The sequence below is a fragment of the Lycium ferocissimum genome, chromosome 6 (assembly GCF_029784015.1).
Source record: "Lycium ferocissimum isolate CSIRO_LF1 chromosome 6, AGI_CSIRO_Lferr_CH_V1, whole genome shotgun sequence".
Classification (NCBI taxonomy): Eukaryota; Viridiplantae; Streptophyta; class Magnoliopsida; order Solanales; family Solanaceae; genus Lycium; species Lycium ferocissimum.
The window spans coordinates 58,659,870-58,678,621 of record NC_081347.1 but is presented as its reverse complement, the minus strand read 5'-3'; the positions used below and the strand labels follow the sequence as shown (position 1 = coordinate 58,678,621).

Below are 18,752 nucleotides of genomic sequence, written 5' to 3'. Positions count from 1 at the left end.
AGGAACGCCAACTTATTCTCAACTGACCCTTAAATAATCCAGCTATACGTCATACATCAATATGATTCTACGTCATTGTTATTACGTCATATATAGGTGCACTAATTAGCTGACAACTGCAGATTCCTAAATTATCCTGAAGAAGAGCCAAACTTATTCGCTCGTGCATCTACGCTTTTTTGTTTAAACAAAAGGGTAAACGTGTCTTATACGTCAACTAATGAATTAAGTGCCCGTTTGGACTGACTTATAAGTTAATTAAACCAGTTTATAAGTCATTTTTAACTTATTTAAGTGTTTGGTAAAAATAGAAAATAGTTTAAATTAAATTAAAAAGTGCTTAAAATAAGTCAAAATCAAGAAGTTACTCAACCCTAATTTTTTTCCTTAGAAGCTATTTTGGTTTGACCAATAACTTTATCCCTTATATTTTTTTTTATTAATTTCAATATTACCCTTACTTTTAAAAATCCTTTAAGCACTTTTATCCAAACACGTAACTGCTTATTTATAAAATAACTTTCAGCACTTAAAAAGTACTTTAAGCACTTATACTTAAAAGTCACTTTTTTTAAGCTAATCCAAACGGGCTCTAACTCATTTTTTATACTGTCACTTTGAAGTGTTCTCATTTCAACGGGCAGTTTATATTAAAATAAAAATCTAATGAAAAACCAACAAATCCCAGGCTAGTTACACTTCTGCAATACTCCCTCGGCCTCCAACTTATATAAGGCGTTTGATTTGGCACAACATTAAAAAAAAAAAAAAAAAAAAAAAAAAAAAAAAAAAAAAAATAGAAAGAAATATTTTTGAAACTTCTAGTTTAAAATATACTATAGACATTAATGTTAAAAATACGATCGATATTTTTTAAATATAAAAAGATATCCTCAAACATACTAAAAAAAATAGCGTCGATTAGATTGGACAGAAGGATTACTCTTATCACATAGATATTTGTGATGTTTTCATCATTTTAATTATACATAACTCTAAATGAGTTTAAATTTGAAGAAGAAACAAAAATATGGCCTACATTCATCAACACCATCATGTTTCTTGTTCGAGGATGTGTATCATGGAAGATAATTTTGTATCATGGAAGATAATTTTTCTGACTAAGTTACAAATAAAATATTTGATTCTATAGATGCTGATTATATATTTGTTATGTGAGTGGTGCAAAGAGGCGAGACAGATCCAGAGTTTAAGTTTTATAGTTTAATATTTAAGGTACTTAATATTAAATTCATTATTTTTTAAAAGTTACAGATTTATTTACTATTTGTTATAATTTTCATGAATTTACACATTAATTTATATTCAGTGTTGAAAGTATTAAATTCAAATGAACTCGATAACCACACTCCACATCAGCTTCTGGCAGTAGGGCACCTAAAATTTGAATCTTTAAGCAAAATATCTGACCTACCGAATGAAAACTGAAGTCATTTGCACGACGAGAGAAGGGTTGAATATTTCATTTCATGTCAGAATTTGATACAAATGATTGAATATTTGGTAGATTTGATTTTTTAATTGGTTGCTTGACCATCTGGACAGTCTGGTTTTGTACAAAATGATACTTTCTCAGGTATTTGATTGGACACGAAATTTTGAAAATAAATTAAGATTTTTAAAATTTACGGTCTAAAATAAATTTTAAAAATTTGTATGGGTAGGAATCATTTCATTAAGAGCAAAAAAACAAATTTAAAAATAAATTATTATTAAATATAGAAATGCGTTATTTTTTTAAACAATAACTTGAAAGAAAGAGCTTGAAAGAAAGGAGTATCACATGAATTTGTACAGAGGAAGAACTATATTTTAATCCTTTGTTGTCCCCAATTGAAAGTCTTGTTTTACTTTTTCCTCATGCGGCTAAAGTCTTTTTTTATTACTTTGCCAGAGTTAAAGTCATCTATATCTATCTTTTCAAAAGATTTATTTATATATAGTTCTTACAAATAAAAAAATACAGTATAATTTTAATTACTTTGCCAGAGTTAGTCATCTATATCTATCTGTTCAAAAGATTTATTAATATATAGTTTTTAGAAATATAAAAATACAGTATAAGTTCCATTATGCTATGGTTTTACTTAGTTTCTTAATCTTTAAAATCAAAAGAGGCGAATTTAAGAGTTGATCTTTTTGGGTTCGAATTTGAAATTCAATCATAATGTCACACCCTTAATCCGATAGGGTGTGATGGGCACCCGACCCTTACCTAGGGCCGAGCGAACCCGCTGACTCTCGTAATACTCATAACCATACTTTACCCCTCAAATCATGACACAAGTACATAATGAAAGTTTTTCAAGAACAATATGCTTTTTACCTTTCTCGAATCAAATAAAATCAGTAATCTATAAAACTTATAATACAATGCGTAATAATACATCGACTTACATAGCCGCTTACATAACCGACATCTTATACCCACGACAGCATGCGCAAAGTCTGCTAACACAACATGAAGCCATAACATAATACCGACTCGAAGACCTCGAGGAAATGGAGCTCGCCAATCCCGCCGGAACATCTTCTACTAATATCTTCAAATCATCTTACGGGTGTACAGCGCGCGGACGAAACGCACTTCGAAGCAAGCGGGGGTCACGGAATATGTACCGAGTATGTAAAGCATGAAATACGATAAGCGGGGATCATACCGAAGTAAAGAGTACGTAAAACATAAGACTTGCCTTTGAAAATATATACCATGCATGTCAATGTCATAAAATCATCGTAAAAACATATAGCGTGTCCCGGCCCTCTAACGAGGGACGCGGTGAGTAAAATCATGATATACATATATAAAGTATACATATAACGTGCCCCAGCCCTCTAGAGAGGGACGCGGTAAAAAAAATCATATCATCATCATGCATGCATACACACATATATATATACCGTACCCGGCCCTCTAGTGAGGGACTCGGTGAATAGCGTGTCCCGGCCCCGCTAGCAAGGGACTCGGTATGCCATCCTCGCCTCCATCCCCATCACATCATCATATATATATATAGCGTGTCCCGGCCCTCTAGTGAGGGACTCGGTGAATAATGCAGTGGAGTTGCACGAATGCGTGTCCCCGGCTCGGTCTCAGTGAAAGACATATTGAGCTTCGCACGAGCAGAGTAGTGAGAAACCATATGCACATAAATCATCATAACAGACTCAATGGATAAGTAGGTAGTCGACGCTTGAGAGCTAAAACGATAATCATGTTAAGTTCTTTTCAAAAAGAGATCGTATCAAATCCATTCTAACTACTTTGTCATTAAAGCTGCATTAAAGTAAATTTAAGGAATCGCAAGCACATATCAAGTCGATCCGAGCCCGCTCGTAAAAGTTACGGGCCTTACCTATCATGGAACCTCATACGAACATAAGAACCATAATTCGACTACATTAAGAATACGAATATCAAGAAACAAATAAGAATCATAGGCATGCTCAGATTGCAGGAATAGAGTTACCTCGAGACTCGTGTCATAACTTACTTTTAACTAAGACATGCCAAAGAAAGAAAAGTTGAGCTTTACATACCTTAGCCGCTTCCTAAGCTAATCCAAACTTACATCTCGATTTCTCACGATCTACAATAATGTCATTAGATATCAACCATTAGCCATAACACTTAAGAGTCCAATTCCAAATTAACACTTTGTCTACAAAAATTTCTGAAAGATTTCCCTACAACTTCGACATCCCCCCGAGAATTCAACTCGGCCAAATCAACAAAGAACCAAACCAACAACCATACTAACAATATCCATAAGTGATTCAAAACGCATTCTAACATTAATAATTCCTTTCTACACAATTCGACAACATTTCATTTATATTCAAATAACTACATACGATCAATTCAATACCAATGCTCACATATTCGATTACTAATCCGCAACCATTCACACATGATTTAAGAACATTCCAAGCAATCCATACAATATTCAAACAGCCCAGCCAACATGCTATGCCACCCGAAGCTTCCTAAATTCCATAAGAACAACGACAACACGTTTCCTTCTTCCGAGTTCATAAACTATATCAACAATTCCATACGTTAGCATTATCATTTCCATAAATTCAAGAAAGCATATTAAAATCACATTAACTTTCAAATCAGCCCACACAACTATAACTTCAACTTGATCATTAAACTTTCGTTTTACATCATAGAATCCACAACACAACAACCAAAACACTAAGTAAATCTAATTCATCACTTCCATACCAAGGCAAAATTTCATTAGGCCACCACATACACACACACACTTCATGAATTTCACCCATTTCAACACATTACAATATGCTCCAACGTCCATAACACATGCAAAAGAGGATAGAACCTTACCTCCTTCCACTTGCTTTCTCAACTCTCGGCTAGAGGTGTTCTTTGCAAAACAAATGGTCTACTTCTTCCAACAATTACTTCACGTGATAGAGGACCTTTCATTTGGTAGGAAGACAAGGAGAAAGTAATTTTCCATGACCAAGCTTTCCATGAGCATGTTCGGCCATGCCTTGGCCGAACCTTCTCTTCTCTCTTTTCTCCATCTCTCTCTTGAATTTTCTAAGGTTGGAGATGATAAGTTATATCTTATATTGCCATCACTCATATATATATATATGTAGAGGCACATGGCCGGTCACATGCCTCTTATTTTCTCTCCAATTTTCTCAAATTTTCTAGATTTTTCTTTAAGTGGAAAGATGAATAAGTCTTGCTTCATGACTTGTACCCACATGTACATATACTTTTCTCCCACAAATATGTAGTGTACACATGTGCCATTTCATGGCATGAAAATATTGGCCAAGTTAGGGTGGGGCCCACGGCCACTTTGGCTATTTGGCCACTTTATGAAATATTTTGTTTCCACTCTTAGCCCTTAATTCTCCTTATTCCAAATTTACCCTTAATGCTCCATATCCAATAAAAGATGAATATGCAACTTATACATTCTTAACAAAACCGAAAAAAATATCACCTTGTCCTTAACTTTCCGCCATTAACTCGGAATATCCAAATGTACAAAATGCAAGGTATGACATCCTTCCCCCCTTTAGAACATTCGTCCTCGAATGTTCAACTAGTCTCCATTTTTGTAGTATTGGCTATCCCTTCCATACCTGTTGCTTTTAGTCACACACCGCAGAATCGGCTCCGTAGCTTATCAGTTCGGGTTCCGTTCTTTTGCACCTTTGTTACTACCCCTCAAGTTTTGCCATACAACTTCGAAGCATAAGGCCATGAAAATTCTCATTCCCTTATGATTATCTTACAACGCAAGTATTAGCGGTCCTTTCGTCAGTCCTATTCTTTGCTAGCTTTCCGATGAAAACTTTTTACCATTGTAGTCGAATACAGTTTTTACATTAGTGTCTTATGTGATTCCATAGCATGTGCTCTCATGTTTGAATCACTTAGTGGTCCATAAACCTCCTTCTAACATCCGGTGGACTCTTTTATTTTCATTCCTGAGAGCAGCGTTCTCTCTTCCCTTCAAAAACTTTTTCCCAACTACTAATCGCTGTTCTCCTTTTTTTCCCCCTTCTTTTTTTTCTACAACTGTCACTGTCATTCCAAAAGTCCTCTTGGGTTCTTTATCATTGCCAGCACCCTTTTTGTACCTTTAGCTCGAAGATCTTTCTCGCTCTTTACTCTCCTGTCGCACATTACGTTGCACTCTCCGCCAAAAATATGCGAAGGTGTTTAGATTAGCCCAAAATGCCTCAGCGTCACTTTACTAATCCTTATGTTCAACCATAGCTGTGCCTCATCCGTCCTCAGCACTAATTCCATTTTTGTAATTGGCTTAAGTCATCGTTACATTTTTCTGCAATGTACCCGAAATATCACAATCGCATTGTCCTTGCTAAGCCTCTACTCTTACTCCGACAATAAGTATCCGAAATTCTCTCGGAATATTACCTTTACCCCAACCTATCCCGGGTGCTTCCTTTGGTATCTCTTTATCATTTCTCCCGTTTATGCCCATCTCTTATTCTGCACACGAGGAATCTTATGCTATCTCTGTGTCATTCCGAACACACTACTCCTACATAATCCTTCTTTCATTTTCAAAACATATTCTATTCACCCACGTCTATCTGTATCGTACCAGTCATCTTCCAGCACTTATTTTACCTTGTTTCTTATCTTCCTATAATTTGGGTCCTTTACAGTCCCGTCACTCACGGCGCTCGTGCCCTCCGTTACACACGTCATGACCTATTACTACACTATTGTCTCACTTCCTTTTTATTTCCTCTTTCCGTCAACTCCTTCTTTTCACTGACCTAATCCGCCCCGTCCTACTCGATCTCTTAAGGTTTCTGCCCACGCCGCAGACTCTAATTTTCCTTAGATTAATCTAGCTTCTCATTTTCCTCTTATGTCTGAATTTGGAAGACTTTCAGAAAACTTCCCAGGGGGTCACCCATCCCAAAATTGCTCTCATCCTAGCACGCTTAACCTTAGAACTCTGATGAAATACGACGCTTTGACGCTGGTATGACCGCGTCCACCTCACCGCACGACTTTCACCACATAATCTAGGACATATTGAAGTCTTATCATATTTCAAAACGTCCTCACAACGCATCTCATTAGCTGTCTTATTAATGCCTTCCTATCCGTCACCGTTCTTTTTCCTTCATACCCCTGTCTTACTCGTGTCATTACTTCCCGTGACTATAATCTTGTCATATTTTTCTCCTACTCCTCGACTTAATCGATGCCTTAGTATATCACTCTATCTAAACCTACCAGACCTGCCAGCCCCTTTCCAAATCATCTCTTAATATCACTAATCTGTTTCAAATTCCTTATTACCCTATTCCCACCGACCTCCTATTTACTATTATCACCAACTCCACAATTAACGTATTCCTAAAGGGCAGCCGTACTCACGGCTCAGTCAAATCCCATTGTTACTATTAACATGACTTTTTCAGGACATATTCCAAACTTATATCCCATTCTTGTATTATTTCCAGAAAAATTTTGGCAGAGTTTCCTCTGTATTCCTTACTATCCCAAAACCTGCACGCAGGAAATACCAACAGTGCCTCACAGGGCCATCACATATATGTATATATCATATTATACCACGGCCACACAGGGCTCCCAATATCCACAATAGTATGAAAACAATTAACTTACCCCGTACGTCTAACTCAAATTGTACCTGTTACACTTTTCTCTTTACTCCCCTTTCAGTTTTCAACTTTACACTTCAATCACGTCAATATCGTACTCGACATATACCTTTCGTACCTTTACTTACCTGCGTGCTTTATAGCTTCCCATATCGTTAATCACCTTCTTCCTGTCGACGCCATTCTTCCGCTGAAACCAAGGGTTAGCATAAGATATCTCATTTCCTACGTCTTAGCTCTATGGAACGATCTAAGAAATGAAAGAAGAGTAACCATCCTAGATGCCCCATAGCCTCCTGTTTATAAATGTGGCCGGCTTCACACCATAAACAGGACTCCACCGGACACGACTTTGCAGACAACCCCTAGGACGAACCGCTCTGATACCAATTTGTCACACCCTTAATCCGATAGGGTGTGATGGGCACCCGACCCTTACCTAGGGCCGAGCGAACCCGCTGACTCTCGTAATACTCATAACCATGCTGGCCCTCAAATCATGACACAAGTACATAATGAAAGTTTTTCGAAGAACAATATGCTTTTTACCTTTCTCGAATCAAATAAAATATGTAACCTATAAAACTTATAATACAATGCGTAATAATACATCGGCTTACATAGCCGCTTACATAACCGACATCTTATACCCACGTCTCTAACACAGAACATGAAACCATAACATAATACTCTGACTCGGCAGCACTCCGGAGGAAATGGAGCTCGCCAATCCCGCTGGAACATCTTCTACTAATATCTTCAGCTCATCTGGGTGTACCTGCGCGGCATGAAACGCGACCCCGAAGCAAAGGGGGTCGATGCGGAATATGTATGCGAGTATGTAAAGCATGAAATACGAAATGGGGATCATACTGAAGTAAAGAGTACAGAAAAACATAAGACTTGACTTTGAAAACATATACCATGCATGTCAATGTCATAAAATCATCGTAAAAACATATAGCGTGTCCCGGCCCTCTAACGAGGGACTCGGTGAGTAAAATCATGATATACATATATAAAGTATACATATAATGTGCCCCGGCCCTCTAGAGAGGGACGCGGTAAATAAAATCATATCATATATATACACATGTATATATATACCGTACCCGGCCCTCTAGTGAGGGACTCGGTGAATAGCGTGTCCCGGCCCCGCTAGCAAGGGACACGGTATGCCATCCTGGCCTCCATCCCTATCACATCATCATATATATATATATAGCGTGTCCCGGCCCTCTAGTGAGGGACTCGGTGAATAATGCAGTGGAGTTGCACGAATGCGTGTCCTGGCCCGGGTCTCAGTAAAAGATATATTATGCTTCGCACGAGCAGAGTAGTGAGAAACCATATGCACATAAATCATCATAACAGACTCAATGGATAAGTAGGTAGTCGACGCTTGAGAGCTAAATCGATAATCATGTTAAGTTCTTTTCAAAAATAGATCGTATCAAATCCATTCTAACTACTTTGTCGTTAAAGCTGCATTAAAGTAAATTTAAGGAATCGCAAGCACATATCAAGTCGATCCGAGCCCGCTCGTAAAAGTTACGGGCCTTACCTATCATGGAACCTCATACGAACATATCGAAGCGATCCGAGCCTTTCGGTGAGAGTTACGACCGTTCGTAGTTACGGAATCATTTAAGAACAAAACTCTTTTGAAAGTAAAACTTTTATGCAACTTTTGAAACTTAGTCATGCAAAAACATAAGAACCATAATTCGACTACATTAAGAATACGAATATCAAGAAACAAATAAGAATCATAGGCATGCTCGGATTGCAGGAATAGAGTTACCTCGAGACTCATGTCATAACTTACTTTTAACTAAGACATGCCAAAGAAAGAAAAGTTGAGCTTTACATACCTTAGCCGCTTCCTAAGCTAATCCAAACTTACGTCTCGACTTCTCACGATCTACAATAATGTCATTAGATATCAACCATTAGCCATAACACTTAAGAATCCAATTCCAAATTAACACTTTGTCTACAAAAATTTCGGCAGCATTTCCCCTACAACTTCGACATCCCCGAGAATTCAACTCGGCCAAATCAACAACAACCAAACCAACAACCATACTAACAATATCCATAAGTGATTCAAAACGCATTCTAACATTAATAATTCCTTTCTACACAATTCGACAACATTTCATTTATATTCAAATAACTACATACGATCAATTCAAAACCAATGCTCACATATTCGATTACTAATACGCAACCATTCACACATGATTTAAGAACATTCCAAGCAATCCATACAATATTCAAACAGCCCGGCCAACATGCTATGCCACCCGAAGCTTCCTAAATTCCATAAGAACAACGACAACACGTTTCCTTCTTCCGAGTTCATAAACTATATCAACAATTCCATACGTTAGCATTATCATTTCCATAAATTCAAGAAAGCATATTAAAATCACATTAACTTTCAAATCAGCCCACACAACTATAACTTCAACTTGGATCATTAAACTTTCGTTTTACATCATAGAATCCACAACACAACAACCAAAACACTAAGTAAATCTAATTCATCACTTCCATACCAAGGCAGCCCCTCATTCGGCCACCACATACACACACACAACTTCATGAATTTCACCCATTTCAACACATTACAACATGCTCCAACGTCCATAACACATGCAAAAGAGGATAGAACCTTACCTCCTTCCACTTGCTTTCTCAACTCTCGGCTAGAGGTGTTCTTTGCAAAACAAATGGTCTACTTCTTCCAACAATTACTTCACGTGATAGAGGACCTTTCATTTGGTAGGAAGACAAGGAGAAAGTAATTTTCCATGACCAAGCTTTCCATGAGTATGTTCGGCCATGCCTTGGCCGAACCCTCTCTTCTCTCTTTTCTCCATCTCTCTCTTGAATTTTCTAAGGTTGGAGATGATAAGTTATATCTTATATTGCCATCACTCATATATATATATATATATATATATATATATATATATATATATATATATATATATATAGAGGCACATGGCCGGTCACATGCCTCTTATTTTCTCTCTCAATTTTCTCAAATTTTCTAGATTTTTCTTTAAGTGGAAAGATGAATAAGTCTTGCTTCATGACTTGTACCCACATGTACATATACTTTTCTCCCACAAATATGTAGTGTACACATGTGCCATTTCATGGCATGAAAATATTGGCCAAGTTAGGTTGGGGCCCACGGCCACTTTGGCTATTTGGCCACTTCATGAAATATTTTGTTTCCACTCTTAGCCCTTAATTCTCCTTATTCCAAATTTACCCTTAATGCTCCATATCCAATAAAAGATGAATATGCAACTTATACATTCTTAACAAAACCGAAAAAAATATCACCTTGTCCTTAACTTTCCGCCATTAACTCGGAATATCCAAATGTACAAAATGCGAGGTATAACACATAATTTATTTGATTTATTAGGTTCGAAATTCCCTCTTTTTTTTTTTCTTTTTTTTTTAATTATTTAGGAAAATTGTAAGTTTTTACAGAATCAGAGCCAAATTAAGCTATTAAATCCGATAAATCCATAAAATTACCACTACATCTACTCTTGATAAAATAACTTCTACTTCACTCGATAAACAATCAATTTACACTGAATGAGTCAGTGAGATATAACTGTCGTGCGGAAGCCGTACAAAGGTTTCCAACTTCCTCCAAAACCATATACCAATACAAACAACCAAAATAACGAAGACAAAACACCACATAACAACCACAAGTCACCAAATACTTTGAATTAAAAGCTAACCTGTGGCTCTAATGTCTGTACGTCCGGCACAGGAATGTGTGACGATCCAAGATCAAATGCCATGGGAGACTATGCAAAATAAATAATATAGACACATAAGGTAGCCATTACATTAATAAAATTAAACAAGATACAAGCTATTTGAGTGGCTAGAATACTCACGTCGGTAAAACTCAGTCTCCTCCCAATTGAAGAGCTCTGTCCAGTGAATGCAGGTAAAGGCCCCTCAGTCATCCCATAAGAGCTGCCTGTCGAACACCAAACCGTTGGGCCATAGCTGCGAAGCTAATAGGCTCGACGATGCGAATGCTTGAAAAGGCCCCTCAATTCGATTCCGGGTGATTGGACCTCGGGAGCGAACGTCGATGAGCCGGACATACCAAAATCCATTATTGGGTAATATGCGTCATCGGTTTGCAGGCATCGTTGAAGGCCGGGCATATCTTGATCAAAACGAACTTCTTCGTCATCAACCAACTGGTGATCCACGGGACCTCGACCACGTCTGTTACCTGATTGGCGTCCTCTACCACGCGCCGCAGGTCTTGGTACATTAGGACGTTCATGACGAGGAACTTGCTCAGTAGGCGGCTCAACATACTCTGCCGGAGGTGTATAATTGGGAGCGAAACTCAACATCGTCCCCAGAGAGGCAGCAGCCATGGACCCTGTACTAATGCGGCTAAACATCTGTGCTACTTCCTTCACTTCATTAGACTTGGTTGGATCTTGGATAGTCTGCTGAGCCAACCTGTACGATTCTTGATGTCCTAAAGCCTAAAAAAAAAATTAAATAACAAGATTTGATAGTAGTCTAAGACACCTATAAAGACATCAAACATCTAATGGAATGTAATGTACGTACCAGTGCCTCATGCCTGCCTGCCATGTGTTGGTATCCTCTAGGCACATTATGCGCAGGATTTCCTATAAAAGTGCGCAAGTGACGTCGATACCAATAAAAATACTCTGATAATGACTCTGGGTCTTCAGTTTCATACTGGGCCAGAATTACCCTTTCTCGACGATTTTCCCACAAAAGCTCCGTGTATGCAAAATTTTGTTGAACCTCCACTATTATAGCATACCGTTTGTCACGTTTGTAATGAGAAGGATCAATCTCAGCACATGGTCCAGGAATATGTTGCTTCCTACCGAACTGTCTGAGAACGCGGTCTGGCATGTGCCACTCTCGATAGATCCCACAAATAAGGGGAACCTGCGCCATCCAAATATCTTGGCCACGCCGACAGCACTCAGGGAGTCCATTAATGATGGCCTCTGAATAAGGCTGCCACACAAACTACGATAGAAAGAACATAAAATTACATGATAATAAAATAAATAAATTACACATAAGCGTAACAATTATATCAAAACTCCATTAACAACCATAATTATGATAAAATACCTGACCATCTGTTAGGTTGTCCAATACATCCCTACATATGGGTAGCACAACACGTGCCTCATTTTCGCGAGCTTTACGATGAGTCCACTTTCGTGCAAGAGCCGTGTGTGGCTGAAGGGCCCTGGGTGGTGGCTGCATCGGTATAATTCGCTCCCAAGCCCAAACCTATATTAAAAATTTAAAATAAATACATAAAAACCTTATAACTACCAAATAGGACAACCAAATAAAATTATATAATTTTAAAGGTCACGTACCACAATAAGGAAATGAATCCACACACATCCTTGGCTTTCTTCAACGAAGCGCGGCATAAACAAATATACAAATATGACAATGCAGCCGCTCCAAGCTTGTCTACTCATTGCTCTAAGGTCACGCATGTCAAGCAAATAGTCTAAATTAAGTAAGTCACCTACTTATCCGGAAATATCGTGCCGCCACAAAGCCATAGCAAGTACAACCTAACCCACTGTTGCACAACAATTTCGGGTCTGATCTGTAATGTCATCTAAGCCTCTAACATATTCAATTAATTTATTTAGTTCTAACCTACTAATACCATTAAAACAATCCAGACCGGGTGCCCAACCAATAAGCTCACGGATTAATTGTTGCCACCCAACAATATCTATATTACTAGCATTAACATCATTCAAGGGATTACCATCAACAACCATGCCAAACATGATCTCAATATCTTGTAATGTGATGGTCGCCTCACCCGTACGCGGATGAAATGTGTGCGTCTCGGACGCCATCTCTCTATAAGTGCGGTGATAAGCCCCAATCATATGATACACATCCTACCTCTACTACTCCCCTAAATCCACACAGGCCAAAGTAGTCAAGGATGCGAGGATGCAAAGGATGACGCTTCACGTGCTTCCAAAATTCGGTATCCGCGCGGCGTGGAAATAGGCATCCGGTCGGTCCTGTCAAGGCACCATCCCACACAGCCTGTGATCGATGCTTCTCCTGGAGTGTTAACACATCATACACTTCTGGCCCCGGATGTACGCATACCCGTGGAAGCTCCATACCTTAGATAAAAAAAAAAAAATTAAAGTCCAGAGCAAGCTATTTGGAGTAATTTACTATTAAAAAAAATTATTATTCCAATTTTAGCAGAACAAATATGCACTGGCTAGATAAAGTCGACTTCCATTCACCTTATTTAGAAACCACTGATAGTGGACCACATTAATGCCTATAAGGTATAGACAAAATAATTATCCACCCACTTAGACTTAGGTCCCATATAATAAAGCATTATCATGACATTTTAAGTATCTTTATTTTGGGCTACTGAGGCATCAATTAAATTTCACTTTTCTGACTATATAAATATCACATTAAAGTTATAACAATCCACAAAAATAATGTTGGACCGTTGATAATTTTAGCCACTTAGGAGTAGATCTTCCTAAAGGTCTTATGTAAATATCTAAGCGCACTAATTTTTAATTGGAGAAAACAAGTATTCAGTTGACCATTGAAAAGGAAACACATGTATTATCGGATAAGAGTGTCACCAAATCGGCCAAATTTTATATACCAATCCACAAAAATAACGGTAACATAACAACAAATTTCTTCAAAAGTGCTACTAAACAAATCGGACCTTTTATATAATAATGCTTCTAACAATCATATCTTAAGTTCAAATTAAAATAACACAAATAAGACAAACATATATCTTATACGTATTAAAATAACACAAATAAAAAATAACAATTAAGATATATAAGACAAACAAATATTCTACATCTACTAGAAATATACAATTATATGAGCTAGAAAAAATACCTTAATTTAGATAGCAACAAAAGATAAGGATGAACAAGTTGCTCCAAAAATTAGACTGTAACCGCAAGGTTTTAAAAGAAAATAAATGGAGGAGAAGGAAAAGGAGAAGGAGATCAAAATTCTGTAAGTTGAAGATGGAGGAAGAGGCGGAAGAGAAGATGATATTATTTAGGGCAACACTGAATGAGAGTCGGGGAGGGATCCGCGTTTTACAAATATATATTTGTAAAACGTGGAGGGATCCACGTTTTACGTAATTTTTTTTTTTTTCGGCTTCAAGATTCTGACTAATTAAAAAAAAAAAGTTGGGGTATAACGTGGGTTGATCCACGTTATACCCCTTTTGGTATGTAAATTTTTGGCCGCCCCATTTTAGTTTATACCGTGTATTTTTATACCCTTTTGGCTCCGGACTCTGTTTGTCTTGCGGAATTGCATATTATTGGATGTCATAAATTGTTTGTTAGTTCTAATATAGCTCATGGAAAGTGATGCAAATTTCCCGTATGTAGTGAGAGTACTTTATAGTACGAACTATTAATCCTGAATCAAATAAAAGGATTCGATATGTTTTACTATATTTTTGGGATTGCACAGTGTAAGTTGTTGTTGTTGGGGAAAATTTTAGCAATTCGTTCGGTCGTTTAAAGTTAAGACATTACTGATTTGGGATATTGACTTGAGTGCTTTTAAAATAATACTTTTTGAATGTTGCTTTTATTAGTTTAACTGTGCTAACAACAATTTAATAGTTTTTTAAAGTTTACCAATGTAAGATCTTGTCCAAATGCGTTGTTTTAAAATAAAATAAAAAGTATAAGTCTTTGTATAATGATAGAGGGGTGACAGTTTAAAAAGAGGTGATCATGCGACTTTATCCCTTTCATCTTATATACCTTAAAATATAAGGAGTGAATATAGTTTTTGTATTAATTAAGAGTAGAGGGGGTTTTATGTAAGGTAGAAACCGGTTCGTGTCCACTGTTCATGTCAAATCAATAGATATGCATAGCATATATTTTATATACCGTTCTAAATGATAATTAATTAAAGTGCACCTTTACTTTCCAAAATGATCACCTAAGTTTATTCCGTTTGATATAAATATTAGGTGTGGATAAATATTTACGCATTTCTGATATCATAACCATTTCAAAATCAATGTCAATTCTGTTTAATTTTTTTGGACACATTAAGGCTCAGTTGTTGAAAAATCGAAAAATATGTTAAGAGCATCACAAATCACCTTCTATTTTCAAAAATTGAAAAAAAAAAAAATCTAGAAAACTTTTGAAATAAAAGTTGTATGATCAGACGCATGCAAAAGTATATCATTCCACATGCCTGCAAAATTTGATGTCGTTGGCAAGGCAGCCAGGTTTAACTGTTTTTATTCTTTATACAAATGTAGAATTTAACTTATATATATTGGTTTAAAAATCTTTACATTATAAGTATATTTTAATTTGTTATAACATATCGTTTGCACTATGTTTATCTTAATTTGACAATGTAAGAAACATAGAGTGCGTACTTCCTCCATTTTATTTTATGTGACTTAATTTAACTAATTAAGCACGAAAATTAAAAAAGAAAAGAAAACTTTCAAATAATCTTGTATTCTTAAACTAAAGGTCATATGTATAACATGTTAAAAGTTTCTTTTTGAATTTTGTAATCTTAAAACATGTGCTTATGTCATTCTTATAAGGGAGTGTTATTATGAATAAAATAGAAATATTTCCAATTAAAAAGTTACTGTATAAAATATAGGACAAACTCTTTCTGGAAAAACGCTTCGGCGCCTTCAATTTTTTTGTCGATGTGGATGAGTAAGCCGAAGAGGACTGAATCCACCACTTCATTTAGTTCAGGAGAAAAATGACATTCTTTTTTAATAGATAAATAATTGGATCGTTCGAAGTAAAAATAAGACATAGTACAGTAAAAAGTTAAACTCTTAATGGTTGGTAAATAGTTCTGTGATAAAATTAATACTGCTTTATTCCTTTTTTGGTTACTAATTTTCCTATAACTTAAAATCAGTACCAGGTATAACTTATACCTGCCAGATTGTGGAATAATAATAGTACTGGGATTAATAATCCCTGGAATTTATAAGAAAATGATAAAAATACCCCTGAGGTCCCTCAAATCATTTTTTACATGTCATATTGGAGGATATTTATGTAAACAAACAACTTGTTCTTAGAAATTATGTATTGCATGTTATTTTTATAATCTGTCCAAGAAAGAGATACATTTTTATGTTTGAAGAGATACATTTTTATGTTTGAAAATAATTTAACTTAAAACTTTCGCCGTGTCTAGTCAAACTCAGTGGAGGATCCAGGATTTTCACTGAGAGGATTAAAAAAATAAAAATGTAGTGACTGGAATTTGAACTTGGAAACTCAAGGTGAATTTTGAACCCTCTGAACCATTAAACTAACCTCTTCTCTTGTGTTTAGGGTATTCAAAACTTATTTATGTACATAAAAAAAAAATACCTTACATATACGGTATAATTTTTTGCGAAGCTGGCCCTAAATCTCCCCTTAATCTATCACATAAATTGAGACGAATAAAGTATCAAAATATATAATACCAATATAACTAATCCTACGTAACTAACCCCGGAATAACACCAACGACCCGTTACAGCGCTCTTGCTAACGGGCAAAAGCAGCCCCACATGGAAATTAGTTTAAAATGAAAGGTACAAATACGTAGGCATTCGACACTTGGCTGACGACATTCCTTAACATCGACATGTGATGTCACATGGTTGATTCGCTTCGACAACTCCCAAAAATCCACTGCTATAAAATAGGTAACACGACTCCACAATAATCATCCTCTAAAAATTCCAATTTGGAAATTTCATAGTCATTTACACATTTTCTCCACCCTTCTTTAATCCCCTTGCCTGATAAAGAAAAAGAAAATAACCTAATTTTTTTTAATTTATGATGGAGGTGCAGAAACGAAAAAGAATAGATGATGAAGAAGAGATTGACAATAAACAGGTGAAAATTGTTAAAGAAGACGAGGAAAGTAATGTGGATGATGATGAAGTGGAGGAATTCTTCGCGATTTTGAAGAGAATACGCGTGGCTGTGAAGTATTTTGAGAAAGCTAAGAAGCCGGCTTTATTGCCAGAAGATTTTGAAGGTCAAGAATGTGTTTCGGACAATGTAGGAGTAATGGATCTTAATGTAGATCCAGATAAAGAAAAGAAAATTATACCTACTACTCCTAGTTCAAAGAACCATTAATTAGCCTTCCTTCATCTTTGATTTTAATGTCTTTTGAGATATATTGTTACACTCATTTTCTTTTAAAATATTTGAAGTTTTTGGAAAATTAAGAAGTCATTTATTATGGAGTTTTTGTTTTTCCAAAAAAAGAAAAAAGAAAAAAAAAAGTAGTATTTGTTTTCCGAATAGTGAAAAGTTAAAGCGCAAGACTTTAAGGAAGAAATAAAAGATATATAATTATTACTCCGTAGTATAGTATTTAATTTGGTCATAATCGTGGATTACATTTTAATATTAAAATAATGTTACTAAATTATATTATTGATCATGATATTATATGGAGAAAGTGGTCATAACTGATCTACTAAACCACTACTTCATGTGATCTTCCGAGATATGTAAAATGGCCTCATAACTACTAAGTACCCAGAGGCGAATTCAGAATTTCAAAAGGATGGTTCACCCTTATCTATGGGGTTTTTTGATTTCTTTTGCCTTTTAGGACTTGGGTAATTAGAAATAAAGGGGAAAAAAATTATTAGATGTAATATAAAAACACTTTTTTTACTTGTGGGTAATTAGAATTATAAGAAAAAAAGGATTTAGAATAATATAAAAAGGAAAGTTGAAAGGTTGCTTTAGAAAATAAAAGCATAAAACGTGCAGGAGCTTGGGTTCGATCCTGAGACCTTGAAAAGATAAACACAACCCATAACCAGTGCTCCACTTGGCCTACTTTGACCATGTGTTCCTTCAGTTAATATTAGATATGTTTTCAGAATTATACACATGATATATCGAGTTTAGTTGAGTGACCATGTATTCACGTGGCCCAAATTTCATACATAAAGTCGCCTCTGTAAGTACCAACTCATGTTCTCCCATATTCTCATAACTTATCACGTCACTATCTTCCAATTTATTCCAAGGAAGAATTCCAACACCTTTGAATAGTAATCATTTTATGTAATAGGTATGAAAAAGTGAGGTTAGAGTCATGAAAAGAAGGGGGTATTTGCTGAAGAAAGGCGTTTTTTTTAAACCTTTACATTCAACAACTTATCAAGAGTTTATTCGACTCATACGGCGATGTCGGTTGTTATATTCTAGAGGAGACAAGTCGAGAGGATTAGTGTTGGACCACTGAAGATTTTATTATAGTAGACTTGAACCTTGTTAAAGAAAGTGATATATGTACATCTCAATCCGAAGATATTTTATTTTGTTCTTTGTTTTATTTTTTATTTGCAATTGTGTTTTCACTAACATAAATTTTAAGTATTTATGACGTATGTAAACCTCTCAAAAGAT

At 36.0% G+C, this 18,752-nt stretch overlaps 1 protein-coding gene across 1 annotated transcript; it reads right to left on the bottom strand.

Annotated features, from left to right (window-relative positions):
- Nucleotides 1-11,956: 11,956 nt before the first annotated feature.
- LOC132061436 (serine/threonine-protein phosphatase 7 long form homolog) lies at nt 11,957-12,755 on the bottom strand. Its single transcript, XM_059454257.1, has 4 exons — nt 12,630-12,755; nt 12,373-12,537; nt 12,031-12,264; nt 11,957-11,977 (listed from the first exon to the last, which is right to left on the bottom strand). The coding sequence occupies exons 1-4, from the start codon at nt 12,753-12,755 to the stop codon at nt 11,957-11,959; spliced, it is 546 nt and encodes a 181-aa protein (XP_059310240.1).
- Nucleotides 12,756-18,752: the final 5,997 nt, after the last annotated feature.

What these genes read in the sequence shown, in the direction of transcription:
- LOC132061436 (XM_059454257.1), bottom strand. Translation starts at nt 12,755, where the DNA reads ATGCGTGACCTTAGAGCAATGAGTAGACAAGCTTGGAGCGGCTGCATT. An exon ending in ACAACCTAACAGATGGTCAG is followed by an intron (nt 12,265 to 12,372) that starts GTATTTTATCAT and finishes TTTCTATCGTAG; the next exon opens with TTTGTGTGGCAGCCTTATTC. An exon ending in GGTATGCTATAATAGTGGAG is followed by an intron (nt 11,978 to 12,030) that starts GTTCAACAAAAT and finishes TCGTCGAGAAAG; the next exon opens with GGTAATTCTGGCCCAGTATG.